A 13487-nucleotide genomic window follows, 5' to 3' on the forward strand; every position below is an offset into this window, starting at 1 on the left:
CTACTCTGCTTTATATTAAGAGAATGTGATTGAGTTTGACTCCGTTGTCCTATTCATGGATCAATGAGAATGTGCAAAAGTTCTATTTGCCTTTGTTATTTTATGAGTCTCTTGCTTTTTGCGTATGACATCGTCACTTCCTTTGGTAGCATGTACTAATTTGAAACTTCATTTGAAAGCCATATTTTGATTCGAATGTTTTCGGAACAAATATTTTTTACTTGTGTGGATCCTATTTCAATAGGAACTTGACTTAAACTGTTGTTATCCTTTCTTATATGCAAAATTAACCAAGTAAATATCAATGTAGGAAGGTTCTTTAATTTATTTTCTTCTTAATCAGACAAAATTATTGACTAATTTGTGCATGATCATTAAAAACTCTCAATTGATAAGTCAATTACCTGTTCAAACTATCAATTGAGAAACAATAAATTAAAATAAATTGTTATCTAGAACTATTCTATAGTCAACAATTTTGATGTATCTAGAAACTTGAAAAGTAAACTAGAAATATGACTAAACATTTCATTGGAAAGGGATTTGTTTGGAATAAAAATGGTTGGCCTTAAATGATTTGAGTGACCTTAGATTAAGATCTTAACAAGTAAGGTAGGGACCCTAATTATTGAAATGTTCAGAGTATGAGATACACTATAATTTGGTGGATACTTCTAGTCTTGGGTCATGAGGAAAAAATAATTGAAGTTAAAAGTAAAATATTTATATTTTTCTCTTGATATATATGCCAACAGTGATAAATAAAAGTGAAAATATAGTATAATAGACAAATAAAGTGAACAGAGAAAATATATAATGATCTATATGCAAATTACATACAAGAAGTTACCAGAGGTCTCGAATTCGAGCTCTGGGTATAGAGAAAATCTTATTGAAGCGCCACTCCCGAATGGGCCCTGCAGTACGCGATCCAGATTTAGTCAGAACTCCAATGTGGATTTCGGACACCGGATGGGAAACGAAAAAATAAAATAAAATTGCATACAAGAAGTTTATTATGTTACTCTATTTCACTACTAGAAAGCAGAAACAAAGACGGGTCCTAGAAATCAATAAAAAAATTATGTTATAAAATGTGATTTTTCCACCTATTTTTCACCAAACAATCTCACTAGGATAACACATGATGAAAATTTATTAGATTCTGACCGAAACATTGAGAAACTTCATAATTTTTTCGTTTTAAAATATCATTATTTTTTTCTCAATGATTCAATCAAAATATTTGTGAAAATAATATTTTCCAAATGAGAAGTTTCACTAAGAAAATAATGATCATTTAGCAGTATTTATTGTTCTTTTATTTTATTTAAAATGTCTTTGATTCTTTTATTTTATTCTTCTGAATTTTCCCCCACCTTTCGAATGTTGTAAAAGGGCATTTTTCCACTTTAAAAGGGCATTTATTGGCCAATAAAAATCATCAAATTTGCTGTTAATACTATTTGAAAATGAACAACTTTATTCTCTATAATACATCATGTTTAATGAAAATTGTATCATTTCTTGATCGTTAAAAAGCTTTTAATCTGAGGATAGTTTTGAAGCATAGTCAAAAGCAGATTGAGGGATAAATATGAACCTTTCTTGAAATATATTTTTACTAGATAGAGTCCATTAAATTTTTAAATTGATAGTCTAACAAAATATAAAATGAAACAATTTCAAATAGTATGGAGACAACTTCTAACATGGTAATTGATGTGATGAATTGGAATACTTCATGTTGCTCTTTTAGTGGTCCAAAAAGTTGTTCTTCAAAGATATGATAAGATATTAAGATGCCCCTTTTGATCAAGTCTCTTTGATTATTCTTATTTCCAATCATGCAATTCCTTTTTTTTCTTTTGCAAGTGAGTTTGGTCATGAGTAGGTGTGAAAGTTGCAACTAAAATAGGTCAAAAGTTTTTGGTGAAATACACAAAGGTGCCACCAAGCCATGCTTGATTGGTAAAGTAGTTGAATTGGCTTTAACTAAATTGTCACAATTTATATTGTGATATTTAAAACATATAGCATATGAAAATGATTTGATTTTTGTGTGAAGTATGGTATGACTTGCCTAAGTTAATTTCAGATATTTTATTTTATTGAAATTGTAAATTTGATAAGATTAAACTTTGAACATTTTTTTATTGATGTTATAATCTTGGCAAGACTTCAGTAATATTGGTTTACATATAATCTGAACATCTCTATTGATATTCAATTCAATAATATTGGTTTACAATTTTCATGAATTTAAAGGATTTTTATTTCTTGAATTATTTAAATTATCAAGTAACTGTTTTCACTACTAAATTGACTCTGCCCATCGCTTAAAGTAGGGTGTGTCCGCTTCCAATTTTTTCATATTCAGTTGACTTTAATAATTTGAAAAATATTTTTCACACGAACTTATTTTCCATCAATTTATGGAAAATTAACTTACCTACTAAAATCTCTTTCTCCCTCACCATCCTCACCTAATCTTGCCAAACTCTCCGACCCTTAGCCCCTCAACCTACCACCTCATAACGTACCTCAGCCCCACCCCAAATCAACTCAAGACTCGACTTGGCTCACTAGAGCTGAGTTTCGCCCCAACCTGGGACCAACCTAGACACGACTTCAGCTCAACCCTAAACCATTATCTGATACCCGACTCAATTGAGACTTATCGACCCAAGACTTGACCAAGTTACAGGTTAGTGTCAAGGTTGGGTCTCAGGGTCGTGTCTTGGATCGGGGTTGGATCTTGGAATTGGAGTCGAGGTCAGATCTCAAAGTTGTTGGGGGTGGGGGTAATCAGGGTTTATGTTGGGTTCTTAGGTCGAGTCGGGGTTGGGTCTCGAATCTCGAGGTTGAGTTCGGGTTAGGTCTTAAGTTTGATCTTGGGGTCAAATCTCGAGGTTAGGGTCAAGTCTCGGTGTCGGGGTTGGGTCTCGAGGTTAGGGTATTTAGTCTCGAGGTGTGAATTCAGGTCAAGTGTCAAGGTTAGGTCTCAGGGTCAAGGTCAGATCAAGTCTCGATTAGGGGTCGAGTTGGGGTTGGGTGTCAAGGTTAGGATCTCTAGCTTAATCTCAAACTCGGGTTTGTGTCAACATTGGGGTGGGTCGGATCTTAGGTCGGTGTCATGTCGAGGTCAGGTCCTGCGTTAAGTCAGGAGACGGGTCTTGGTTCGAAATCATAATATTTACCTAGATAACACATCCATAGCGTAAAATAAGATGAAATGAAGTATTTTTTTTTCTTTAAAAAAGAAAGGGATAAGGCACAAGTACCTCCTAGACTATGATCGAAATCCCAGAGACACACCTTAACTAAACTAAGGTCCTATTACCCCCCTGAACTTATTTCTTTGTAATTTTATACACCTTTTGTCTTACGTAGCACACTCCGTGACTCCACGCAATTGAGGCGCGTGGGAAATATTTGGATGCCATGTAAGCCAAAAATGTGCACAAAATTACAAAAAAAATGGGTTCGGGGGGGAGGGGGGTAATAAGACCTTAATTTAATTAAGATGTGTCTCTGAGATTTCGATCATAATCTAGGGGATACTTGTACCTTTTTCCATAAAGAAAAGAAGAACAAAGACGACTTGGACTTTATACATTTCAAAGATGGGGTTTATAGGTCAACCAAGTTAAATTAGCATCATGCCAAGTGTCTTGAAGTTGACGTTTGAGTTGACCATTCCATTTTGATTAATGAACTCATATTTCTTGTGTCAAAGTTCTATACAAAATCGTCTTTTTATCTCATAAAGATAGAAGTAGAATTTAAATATGTTCAATCATTTTTAGATTTCACTTATGAAAATTATATCGAATATATATGCTATTGTTGTTATTGTATTGATCACATAATTAGTTCTTGATAATTATAATATTTCGACTAATTTCATAGAATACATAAGTAAATCACTTACTGTTTTTGTCTTTATTAGGATGTGAACTTACAATCTCATAATTTTCAATGCAGTTCATTAACCATTAAACCACACTATTAGAGTCGTTTAGAGGTTCTAAATTTTAGGACGGAAGATAAAAATATTGCAAAGCATTCTCGCCCAATAACAGAGGTGGGGTCAGAATTAGGACACAACTCTAGTGTGAAAAACATCTTCATAGTCCCTTCCTTACCATTGAGCCGCCAATCAATTTGTTAAGGGATTCCCAAGTTAATATACATATATATTTATTAAATTTATTTAATATAAATACGAAATCTACGAAAAAGCTATTAGATTCGTCTAAATCCTCGAATCTCCACTTAGCTTAGCCCGTGATGATAGCTAATTCTATCATTTAAATACAAATAGTGAAGTAAAATAATCTTGAAACTATTTAATACGCATAAGTAAATAGAGTATAGAATAAAAATAATCCCACATTTTATTGCGAGATTATTATTTGCTATTTTACCAACCAAACTACATCTTAATGAAAACGTGTGTGCTGACAAGTGTAAACATGACATGTGAATGTTTTTTTTTTCATTTTGACTAATTGGTGCAGATAGACTTAACCCATAAATATTAAAATAATACTATTTTATTAATTTCTAGGAAGTAGAGAATTTAGCAGAATTTTTTGAACTATTCCAACATCCAATAAGGAGCAGTTCAACTTCCAATTATAATAATTTTTCTAAATTCCAAAATCTTTCTAAATTCCATCACTTTCCTAATTGTGCTCATGATATATTTGACTTAGTCAAAATTCAAGGGCATATTCAATTGAAACATCCTAGATACTTCCGTAGACTAAATAAATCTATAAATACAACCTTGTATTATAACAAACAAATATTCAAATTCAAACTTTGCAACTTTTTGTACAACACATACAAAAGTGGAAAGTTAATTATAGCAAGAAAGATCCAATTAGGGGCTACCTGAAAACACAAAAAATAATGGTTACAAAGATGAAAATTGCACTAGTCTTGATGACTATTTTGGCGGTGTTGCCGGGGAATATAGTGGCGGTTGATCATATAGTTGGTGATAGTACGGGCTGGACAATTCCCTCAGGTGGGCCTACAACTTATGCAAATTGGGCTTCAGGACGTACCTTCAGAGTTGGTGATACTTTAGGTATGTATATATTCAATACCTCTTTCTCTTATACATGGTAAAGATGATTGGATCTTCATCTCGAATTAAGTAGATGCAGAATCTCGTATGTTTGAAAGGTAACTTGAACTAACAATCGAATTTGAAGAGTTACCATCAACTTTATATTTTTCTTTTCTAGTTCAAAGATTGGATAACCGACCATGTTAATTGTTTGGGATTGAGACGTAGTTGTCGTTTATTGAAAGTTTAGGTACCATGATAGTTGATTTGTTAACATATACTAGATGATTTATTTGCTTTTGATCAAAGCTATCAAATCATCTAAAAACTTGTTGAAAGAAGAAGAGAAACAAAGTAAATTTTGATTTCAAAAGCATTCTTTAAATGTTATGCAATTTCTTTGAGAAAAGCCATCAAGTTTAACTATTCATATGTGCATTCACCGCCAAGAAGTGGCATGGGCAATGAAGATTCATATAGTCGACCTCAACTTGCTCTGGATTGAAGGACATTTGTTATTGTTGGTGGTGGGGTTGTCTTTTAGTTTAATAATTTTTTTTACAATATAAGACTATGATGACTTAGCTTAAATGTAGCGATATGGGCAGTGAAGATTCATATAGTCTAACCTAATTTTCTCAATTTCAATTTTGTAGTGTTCAACTTTGCAACTGGAGCACATAATGTAGCCAAAGTAACAAAGAGTGCATATGATTCTTGTAGTTCCTCAAGTCCTGTTACTCCTATTACTGTTGGACCAGCCAATATTACTCTAAATTCCACAGGTACTGAGTATTTTATTTGTACTGTTGGCCAACATTGTAATGCTGGCCAAAAACTAGCTATCAATGTTACAACATCTTCCACTACTACTCCTAGCCCTGCCCCATCCCCTGCTACCTCCCCTGCCTCATCACCCATCCTGAACCCTACCCGTGCACCAACCCCAATGCCAACGCCAACGACAAGTCCATCACCATCAGCCGGTCCATCTGGACCGTCTCCTAGTCCAAGTGGTGGTGCAGGAGGTTCACCATCGTCTGCACCACCACCTGGACCAGTCACACCGGGGACTACTACTCCTTCACCAACGACACCAAGCGATGGTCTAGTTCCTCCACCGGCTCCAAGCTCTGCCTCGCGAAGCATTTTTGCACCTGCCTTGATCATGTTCATGTCCATTGCTATTAGTATCATGTGGTAGATTCTAGTCACTTGAGTGTTTGTATAACTTTTTACACATGAGTTTGTATCATTATAGGACATGGTCATTGTATACTTGAATTATTGTTCATCTTTCTTTTAGTTGTGAGTATACTTGAATTTATGTACCAATTTCAATTCTTCCATAACTTTTTGGTAAATAAGACATAGAAATGGTGTTATGAAATTGAGTAGCGGGTTCAACAAAATTCAATGTTTCAAATCATGTTTTTGTATTAAAATAAATTCATGTAATATATACAATAAATTAAAAAAAAAAACATAAACTAAAACGACTGAAAAACATGATATTCTAAGAAATAAGAAAAGATCAAAACAATAAAAAATTAACGTTATTGATTTCTTTAGATATCATTATAACAACCTTTCAATCTCCTTACAAAAATCATCGAACATGACACTTTTTAAATATAATTATAATAAATATATTTCAACCTCATACAGAAAACATTGCCAGATTTCACAAAACAAGACTATTCTTTTTAATTAACTTGAATTTAAAATTATGCAAACTAGTATCCCAATAAAGTCCAATCTAATCATCAACGCTCAATTCACGATTTGTGAACAAATCTGCTCAAACAAGTTCATAGTCATCATTTGACATCATCTGTACATAACCATTTATATATTTTTAGGATTATTTTCTTCAGTAACATCCCATAATTCAACCTTCTTGATCTGTCATGGTTCTGTGGATCTATGCCAAACTTCTTCTTCTTCTTCTTTGATGGGATGAACTTGTATATGAATTTCTCCTTCATGATAATGATAATAAAAATAATAGTAGAAAAATGTGTTTGATGATTTTTTAGAATGTTGAGAAAAAATGGGTAGGAATTTATAGGGATGTTTTGGTATTAAATTTGGAAAGTATATAACATAATAATTACTTTTATAATAAAGATTGATTTCACAAAATTATAATCAGATTATTGCGATTAATTATGTTTTAAATTTTTCTTATCACTTTCCTACTACAACTTAGATTTAATGAATCTTACACACAAGCAAGTTATTTAAATGTAATTAAAAGTAATTTTATTTAATAAATTTATAATAAACAATGGTCAATCGGTTATAATAAATCAAATTACACCAATGCTTAATTATATTTGATGCATACCACATACACAACCAGATAATCTATCTATATATAATAGGAGAAGCAAAAAACACCACATGTCAGCACCACAAAAATTTCACAATTTTTAAATTTAAAAAATTAATTTAAAAATCTTTTAAATATGTATCTTAAATTAAACCAAAAGAAATAAAAAAAGACTAACCAACTATTTTTAAAAGGTGAATTTTTAAATAATAGTAACAATAATAATAAATAATTATCTATCTATATATAATAGGAGAAGCAAAAAACGCCACATGTCAGCACCACAAAAATTTCACAATTTTAAAATTTAAAAAATTAATTTAAAAATCTTTTAAATATGTATCTTAAATTAAACCAAAAGAAATAAAAAAAGACTAACCAACTATTTTTAAAAGGTGAATTTTTAAATAATAGTAACAATAATAATAAATAATTATCGTACTAATAAAAGTAATAATAATATAATATTATAATAATGTTTATAACAATGTATTTAAATTGCTAATCAGTTTTCATGACAGCTTTTTAAAATATATTTTAAATAATAAATAACAATTGAAAAATAAAAAAACAAAATATAAACTTAAAGTATTTCTTAAATTAACATTTTAAAACTTATTTAACATTACAAAACTTATTTAAATTAATAGCAGTGTAAAACTTACGTGAATTGAAATAGGAAAAAAAAACACTGCCATTTTGATAGATCTCTTAAAGAATATTATTTCTTTTTTTTTAAAAATAATATTATAACTTAAAAAAGTAGAAAAGAAAAAATAAAATAAAAACGTGCATCAATCGTTTTAAATAAATAAATAAATAGCAAAACTACCCGCACATTAAAAAAAACTGTTAAATGAAGATATACTTTAGTTTTTAAAAAATAAAAAATATATTTTAAATGTGTTTTTTTCAAAATAATTAACCAACTCACATAACTATTTTTTTTTAAATGGCAAAGTAGTTACTTTTTGAATTTGAATTTAAAGTGGTTACCTAAAACTACTCTACCCATTATCTCTATTCCCTATATATACATAAAAAATAAAGTCATTAACAAAATTAATTGATCTATTCTTCTTCAAATGTGTAGTATTATTTGTTGAATTATTTCCATTATTCTTATCTTCATCTTTTTATGGAGCGAATAGGTAGATTATTTGACGGCTACCCGGAAAAAAGATTTTGAATATACTTGCAAATAACAAAGTGAAAGTCCAAGAAGAAGAAGAAGAATATTCATGCAAGTTGAAATCTTCTGCAAATGATGATATTGTTAGATCTATAATGTCTTTTTGTGAATTTTATTTAGTTTATTTCATTCAATTTGATTTGTTTGTCATATATTGTACTTAAATTCTTTAGATCGAATGAGTTTTTTATGTTCTTCTTTTATTTACATTTGTAATCTTTGATGATTTTTATTGTGATTAATATTTTTTTTCGATTGTGTTACTTTTTATTTAATCTAAGTGAAGTTATTCTAATACTTTTTATGTTATCATTTTCTGTTAGTTTTTTCTATTCAATCATTTATACTAACATGCTTTCATATTATTGAATTATTGGTCATATCTTCACATTTATTAAAATGTTAAATATATGCAATTAAAAATCGTTGTTATGGAATCATTAATATAATAATATTGATAAATGTGTAATATAATTTATTATCATAGTTATGCATGCTACCTCACTTTCTTATATATTTTTATTTTAATAATAGATTTGTGGGTGATAAAATATTAGAGTATGAATTAAAATTTGATTAATTTTATTTGTAATTGTATGTTATTTTTTAATTTAATTTTAGAGCAGCTAATCGAATACTTTTTAATTTTATTATTTTCTGTTAATTTGTTATTCCGTCATTTATATTAACATGTGTTTATTATTGAATTATGGATGTATTCTTCTTCAAATGTGTAATGTTGTCTGTTAAATTATTTCTATTCTTTTTATTTAGTGAATAGGTAAATTATTTAATGGCTGGCCGAATAAAATTTGATTATATTTGCGAATAACATAGTAGAGGTTCAAGAAAATAAGAACAATATTTATCAAAGTGAAAATCCTCTGCAAATGATGATATTGTTAGATCTAGAATGTCTTATTGTGTTTTTTTTTTCCGTTTATTTCATTCAATTTGATTTATTTTTGTCATATTTTGTACATAAATTCTTTAAATCAAATGATTGAACCATGAATCTATTCTTCTTCAAATGTGTAATGTTGTTTGTTAAATTAGTTTCATTCTTCTTATCTTCATTTTTTTATGGGGTGAATAGGTCGATTATTTGATGGCTAGCCAAAGAAATTTGAATATATTTGCAAATAAAAAAGTGAAAGTCCAAGAAAAAGAAGATTAATATTTATCAAACTGATATTGATAAGTATAATGTCTTATTGTGACATTTTAGTTTATTTCATTCAATTTGATTTGTTTTTGTGATATTATGTACTTAAATTCTTTAAATCAAATGAGTTTTATATGTTTTTTATTGTTGGATTATTGGTAATATATTCACATTTTTAAAATGCTAAATATGTGCAATTGAATATCTTTGTATACTATGGAAATATTAATATGATGTATCGATAAATGTAGACTATCATGATTTATGCATATTATTCCACTTTCTTATATCTTTTTAGTAATATACTTGTGAGTGATAAAATATTAAAGTATGAACAAAAAATTGTTCATTTGTTCAGTTAAATTTATTTCAAATTGTTATTATACTTAAAATAAATGGTTTGTCTTTGAAATTTAGAACCTTCAAACCTATAGAATATACAACTATTCTAAAAATTAAATGTACAAAAAAGACTGCTTATATTACAAGGTATCAGATAATTTAAAATTATTTTGTCAATACTGAAATAAATAATAGGTCATTTAATTAATTAGAAATTTCCATTTAATTAATAAGAGAATATGTACTATTGTATATGAGATCGAGACAAATAGTAACATGTTTCAAAATATTAGATCAAAGCGAACTCAAAATTAAGATTATTTTTTTTATAACGTGGAATTCAAACATTTAAAAAAAAATATAGAATTTATATAAACTTTTAAATAGTTAATTAGGAATTATAAAATTATTTTAAAATGATATGTTAGTTATTTTAAAATTATAAAATTATTTGTAATTTTTTTAAATTATTGAGACTAACAAATTAAAAGTTCAAATTTTGAAATTATTTTGTTTGTTCAAAAATATTTTTATTTGTACGTACCTCAATTTTTATCTCAATTATATAGAAGCTTTAATAGTGATCATAAATAATTTAAATCATTATTATTAATAGAACATTAGAAGAATTAATACTAAAAGTATTTATGTTAATAAAATTAAATTGTTGTATGTATTATTGATATATGATTAAAGAAAATAAAATGGGGAAGAAAATAGTAAGTAAATATTACACGTTGTATTAAAATATATTTAAGTTAATAAAACAGAAATTGTTGTAATTATTATTTTTTATGATTAAACAAAAATAACAATTTGAAGAAAATAATAAATAAAATTACACATTGTATTAAAATAATAAGTACTAAAAACTATGATAAATTTTATAATAGTCATAAAAGAAATTTACGCAGTAACTACTACAATAGAATACTAGAAAAATTTACAAGTTCCTTGACATCTAATCATTGATAAAAATAAATAAATTATTATTTTATTTTTCGAAAGTTTAAAAGTAACTTATTCACTATTTGTAATTAATTATTTTCAATGATTAATAAAAAATGTATATATCATGTACATGTTTCTATTATTATGACATTATTTTATATTGACTTTATTTTAAATTATTTTTCTATTATCGTTTGACACAAATTTAAGAATGTAAAGAATATTTTGAATCTTTTGGATTTGAAAAAAAATATATGCAAAATATACTAACATGTCATTTAATCTTATGATATTTTACATTTCATGTGAAATATTTTTAACTAATAAATTGTTAATACGAAAAATATATGAATATATCAATACAACATAAAAATAATAAAGGACAAATATGTAAAAATATTTCAACTATTTGATGTTTCATGAAATTAAATTAATCATAATTTCATATATAGCCGCGCAACGCGCGGGTACGTATACTAGTTCTACTTAATAGTATTCGTTTTTACTCTTAGTGAATATTTTATTAATTGTTTAAATATACCATTGAACTATTAAAAATGACTTATTTGTATCATTTGTTAAAAGTTTGGTTCATTTATGTCACTATCGTTATAAAATAAACTTATTTATGTCGTTATCTTTTAATGGTGATTTTGTAGAACCAACTTTGCTATATGATCTCATGTTAGAGGACCACACCAAATCAAATTCACTAAAATTCTGACCCATTCAAAAAATAGTCATTAAAAATATATCATCCGCCACCATTAACTATCATTATTTATATTCACCATTATCAACTACTATCACCATTAGCACCAATCATTATCGACAATCGTTCAACAATCTATATCACCAACCACTATTAACTATCATTATCATTCACTATAATTATTAGTCATCCCCATTAACCATTATTATCATTCACCATAGTTATAAACCATTATTATTGTGGGGTCCATCCCATGAGTTTTTGGGTCAACAATTGCGGTTGCAATTGTTATAAAGAAAACGCAGCTGAATTTGTTTGTCAACAATAGCTGCAAACCTTTTTTCTTTTGTCAACAAAGTTTGCAGTAATGCAAATTTTCGGTGGCATGATTTTTGAATAGTGCAATGCAATTGCATTTATAAAAGGAGCTCTTTAGCTCCTCATTTGATACACCAATTCACAGAGAAAGAAAAATATAGAGAGCTGTGAGGTTTCCATAGACTATACAAGAAAAATAGTATGTGAAGAAAAATAGAGTGTGAGTGATATTTTAGTAAGGTGGAAATCAAAAGAGTGTTATTCCTTTTGAGTGTGTAGTAGTCACTTTTAGTATTGTATTCGTGGCTACACGGTGTAAAATTTCTTACTATAGTGATATCAGTTGCTCCTCTTAGCCCGTGTTTTTTCCCTTATTTAGAAGGCTTTCCATGTAAAATTCTTGGTGTCATTATTTTCCCATTTTATTTCTATTATTTTGACCATATATATTTTTGTGTTTATCTGTGTTTTCCTAACAAACTGGTATCAGAGCCAAGGTTTTATCTGAGTATGCTCTGTGGTTGCAGCACAATCTGAACTTCCACATTAGAAAAGATTTACTTTGATTTGCAATAACTATTTTTTGGGGGAAAAACGATGGAAACCAACACAAGTAGAATTGTCACTTTGAATTGTGTTAATTATGCCATTTGGAAGGGGAAAATGGAAGATCTGCTTTATGTCAAGAATTTTTATCAACCAGTCTTTACCACTGTAAAGCTTGATAATAAAACAGATGAAAAGTGGAATCTGTTGCATAGACAGGTTTGTGGATTCATTAGGCAATGGGTTGACAATAATGTGTTGAACCATATTTCTGGGGAGACACATGCTCGAACCCAATGGGAGCATCTTGAAAGTTTGTATGCTCGGAAGATTGGCAACAACAAAATGTTCTTAATAAAGCAGATGTTGAGTTTAAAGTATCATGATGGTTCTCCGATGACAGACCATCTGAATAATTTTCAGGGGATCATGAACCAATTATGTGCTATGGGCATTAAATTTGATGAAGAAATTCAAGGCTTGCTTCTACTTGGTTCCCTACCAGACTCTTAGGAAACATTTAGAACTTAATTGTCAAATTCTGTTCCAGATGGTGTGATCTCAATGGATTCTGCCAAGAGTAGTGTCTTGAACGAAGAGATGAGAAGAAAATCTCAAGGTACTTCTTCGTCGGATGTCCTGATAACTAGCTCCAGGGGGAGAAACAAAACTCGTGGTTCTCAGAATAGAGAAAAAAAAAAGGAGCAAATCCAGAGGTAGACTTAAGGATATCTAGTGCTATCATTGTGGCATGAAAGGGCACACAAAGAAGTTCTGCAAGAAGTTGAAGAGGGAAAACAAAAACAAAGAGGAAACTAAAGAAGATGTCAATGAAAATTGCCT

General features: G+C 28.8%; 1 protein-coding gene across 1 annotated transcript; it reads left to right on the forward strand.

The window, feature by feature from the left end:
• The first annotated feature begins 4825 nt into the window (after positions 1–4825).
• On the forward strand, positions 4826–6378 carry LOC125824418 (cucumber peeling cupredoxin-like). The gene is made up of 2 exons (XM_049503792.1): positions 4826–5101; positions 5740–6378. Exons 1-2 carry the CDS (start codon positions 4921–4923, stop codon positions 6285–6287), a joined length of 729 nt encoding a protein of 242 aa, XP_049359749.1. The 5' UTR covers positions 4826–4920; the 3' UTR covers positions 6288–6378.
• The last annotated feature ends 7109 nt before the right edge of the window (positions 6379–13487 follow it).

The sequence above is a fragment of the Solanum verrucosum genome, unplaced genomic scaffold, assembly GCF_900185275.1.
Source record: "Solanum verrucosum unplaced genomic scaffold, falcon-dt-bn FXZP01000022.1, whole genome shotgun sequence".
Taxonomy (NCBI): domain Eukaryota; kingdom Viridiplantae; phylum Streptophyta; class Magnoliopsida; order Solanales; family Solanaceae; genus Solanum; species Solanum verrucosum.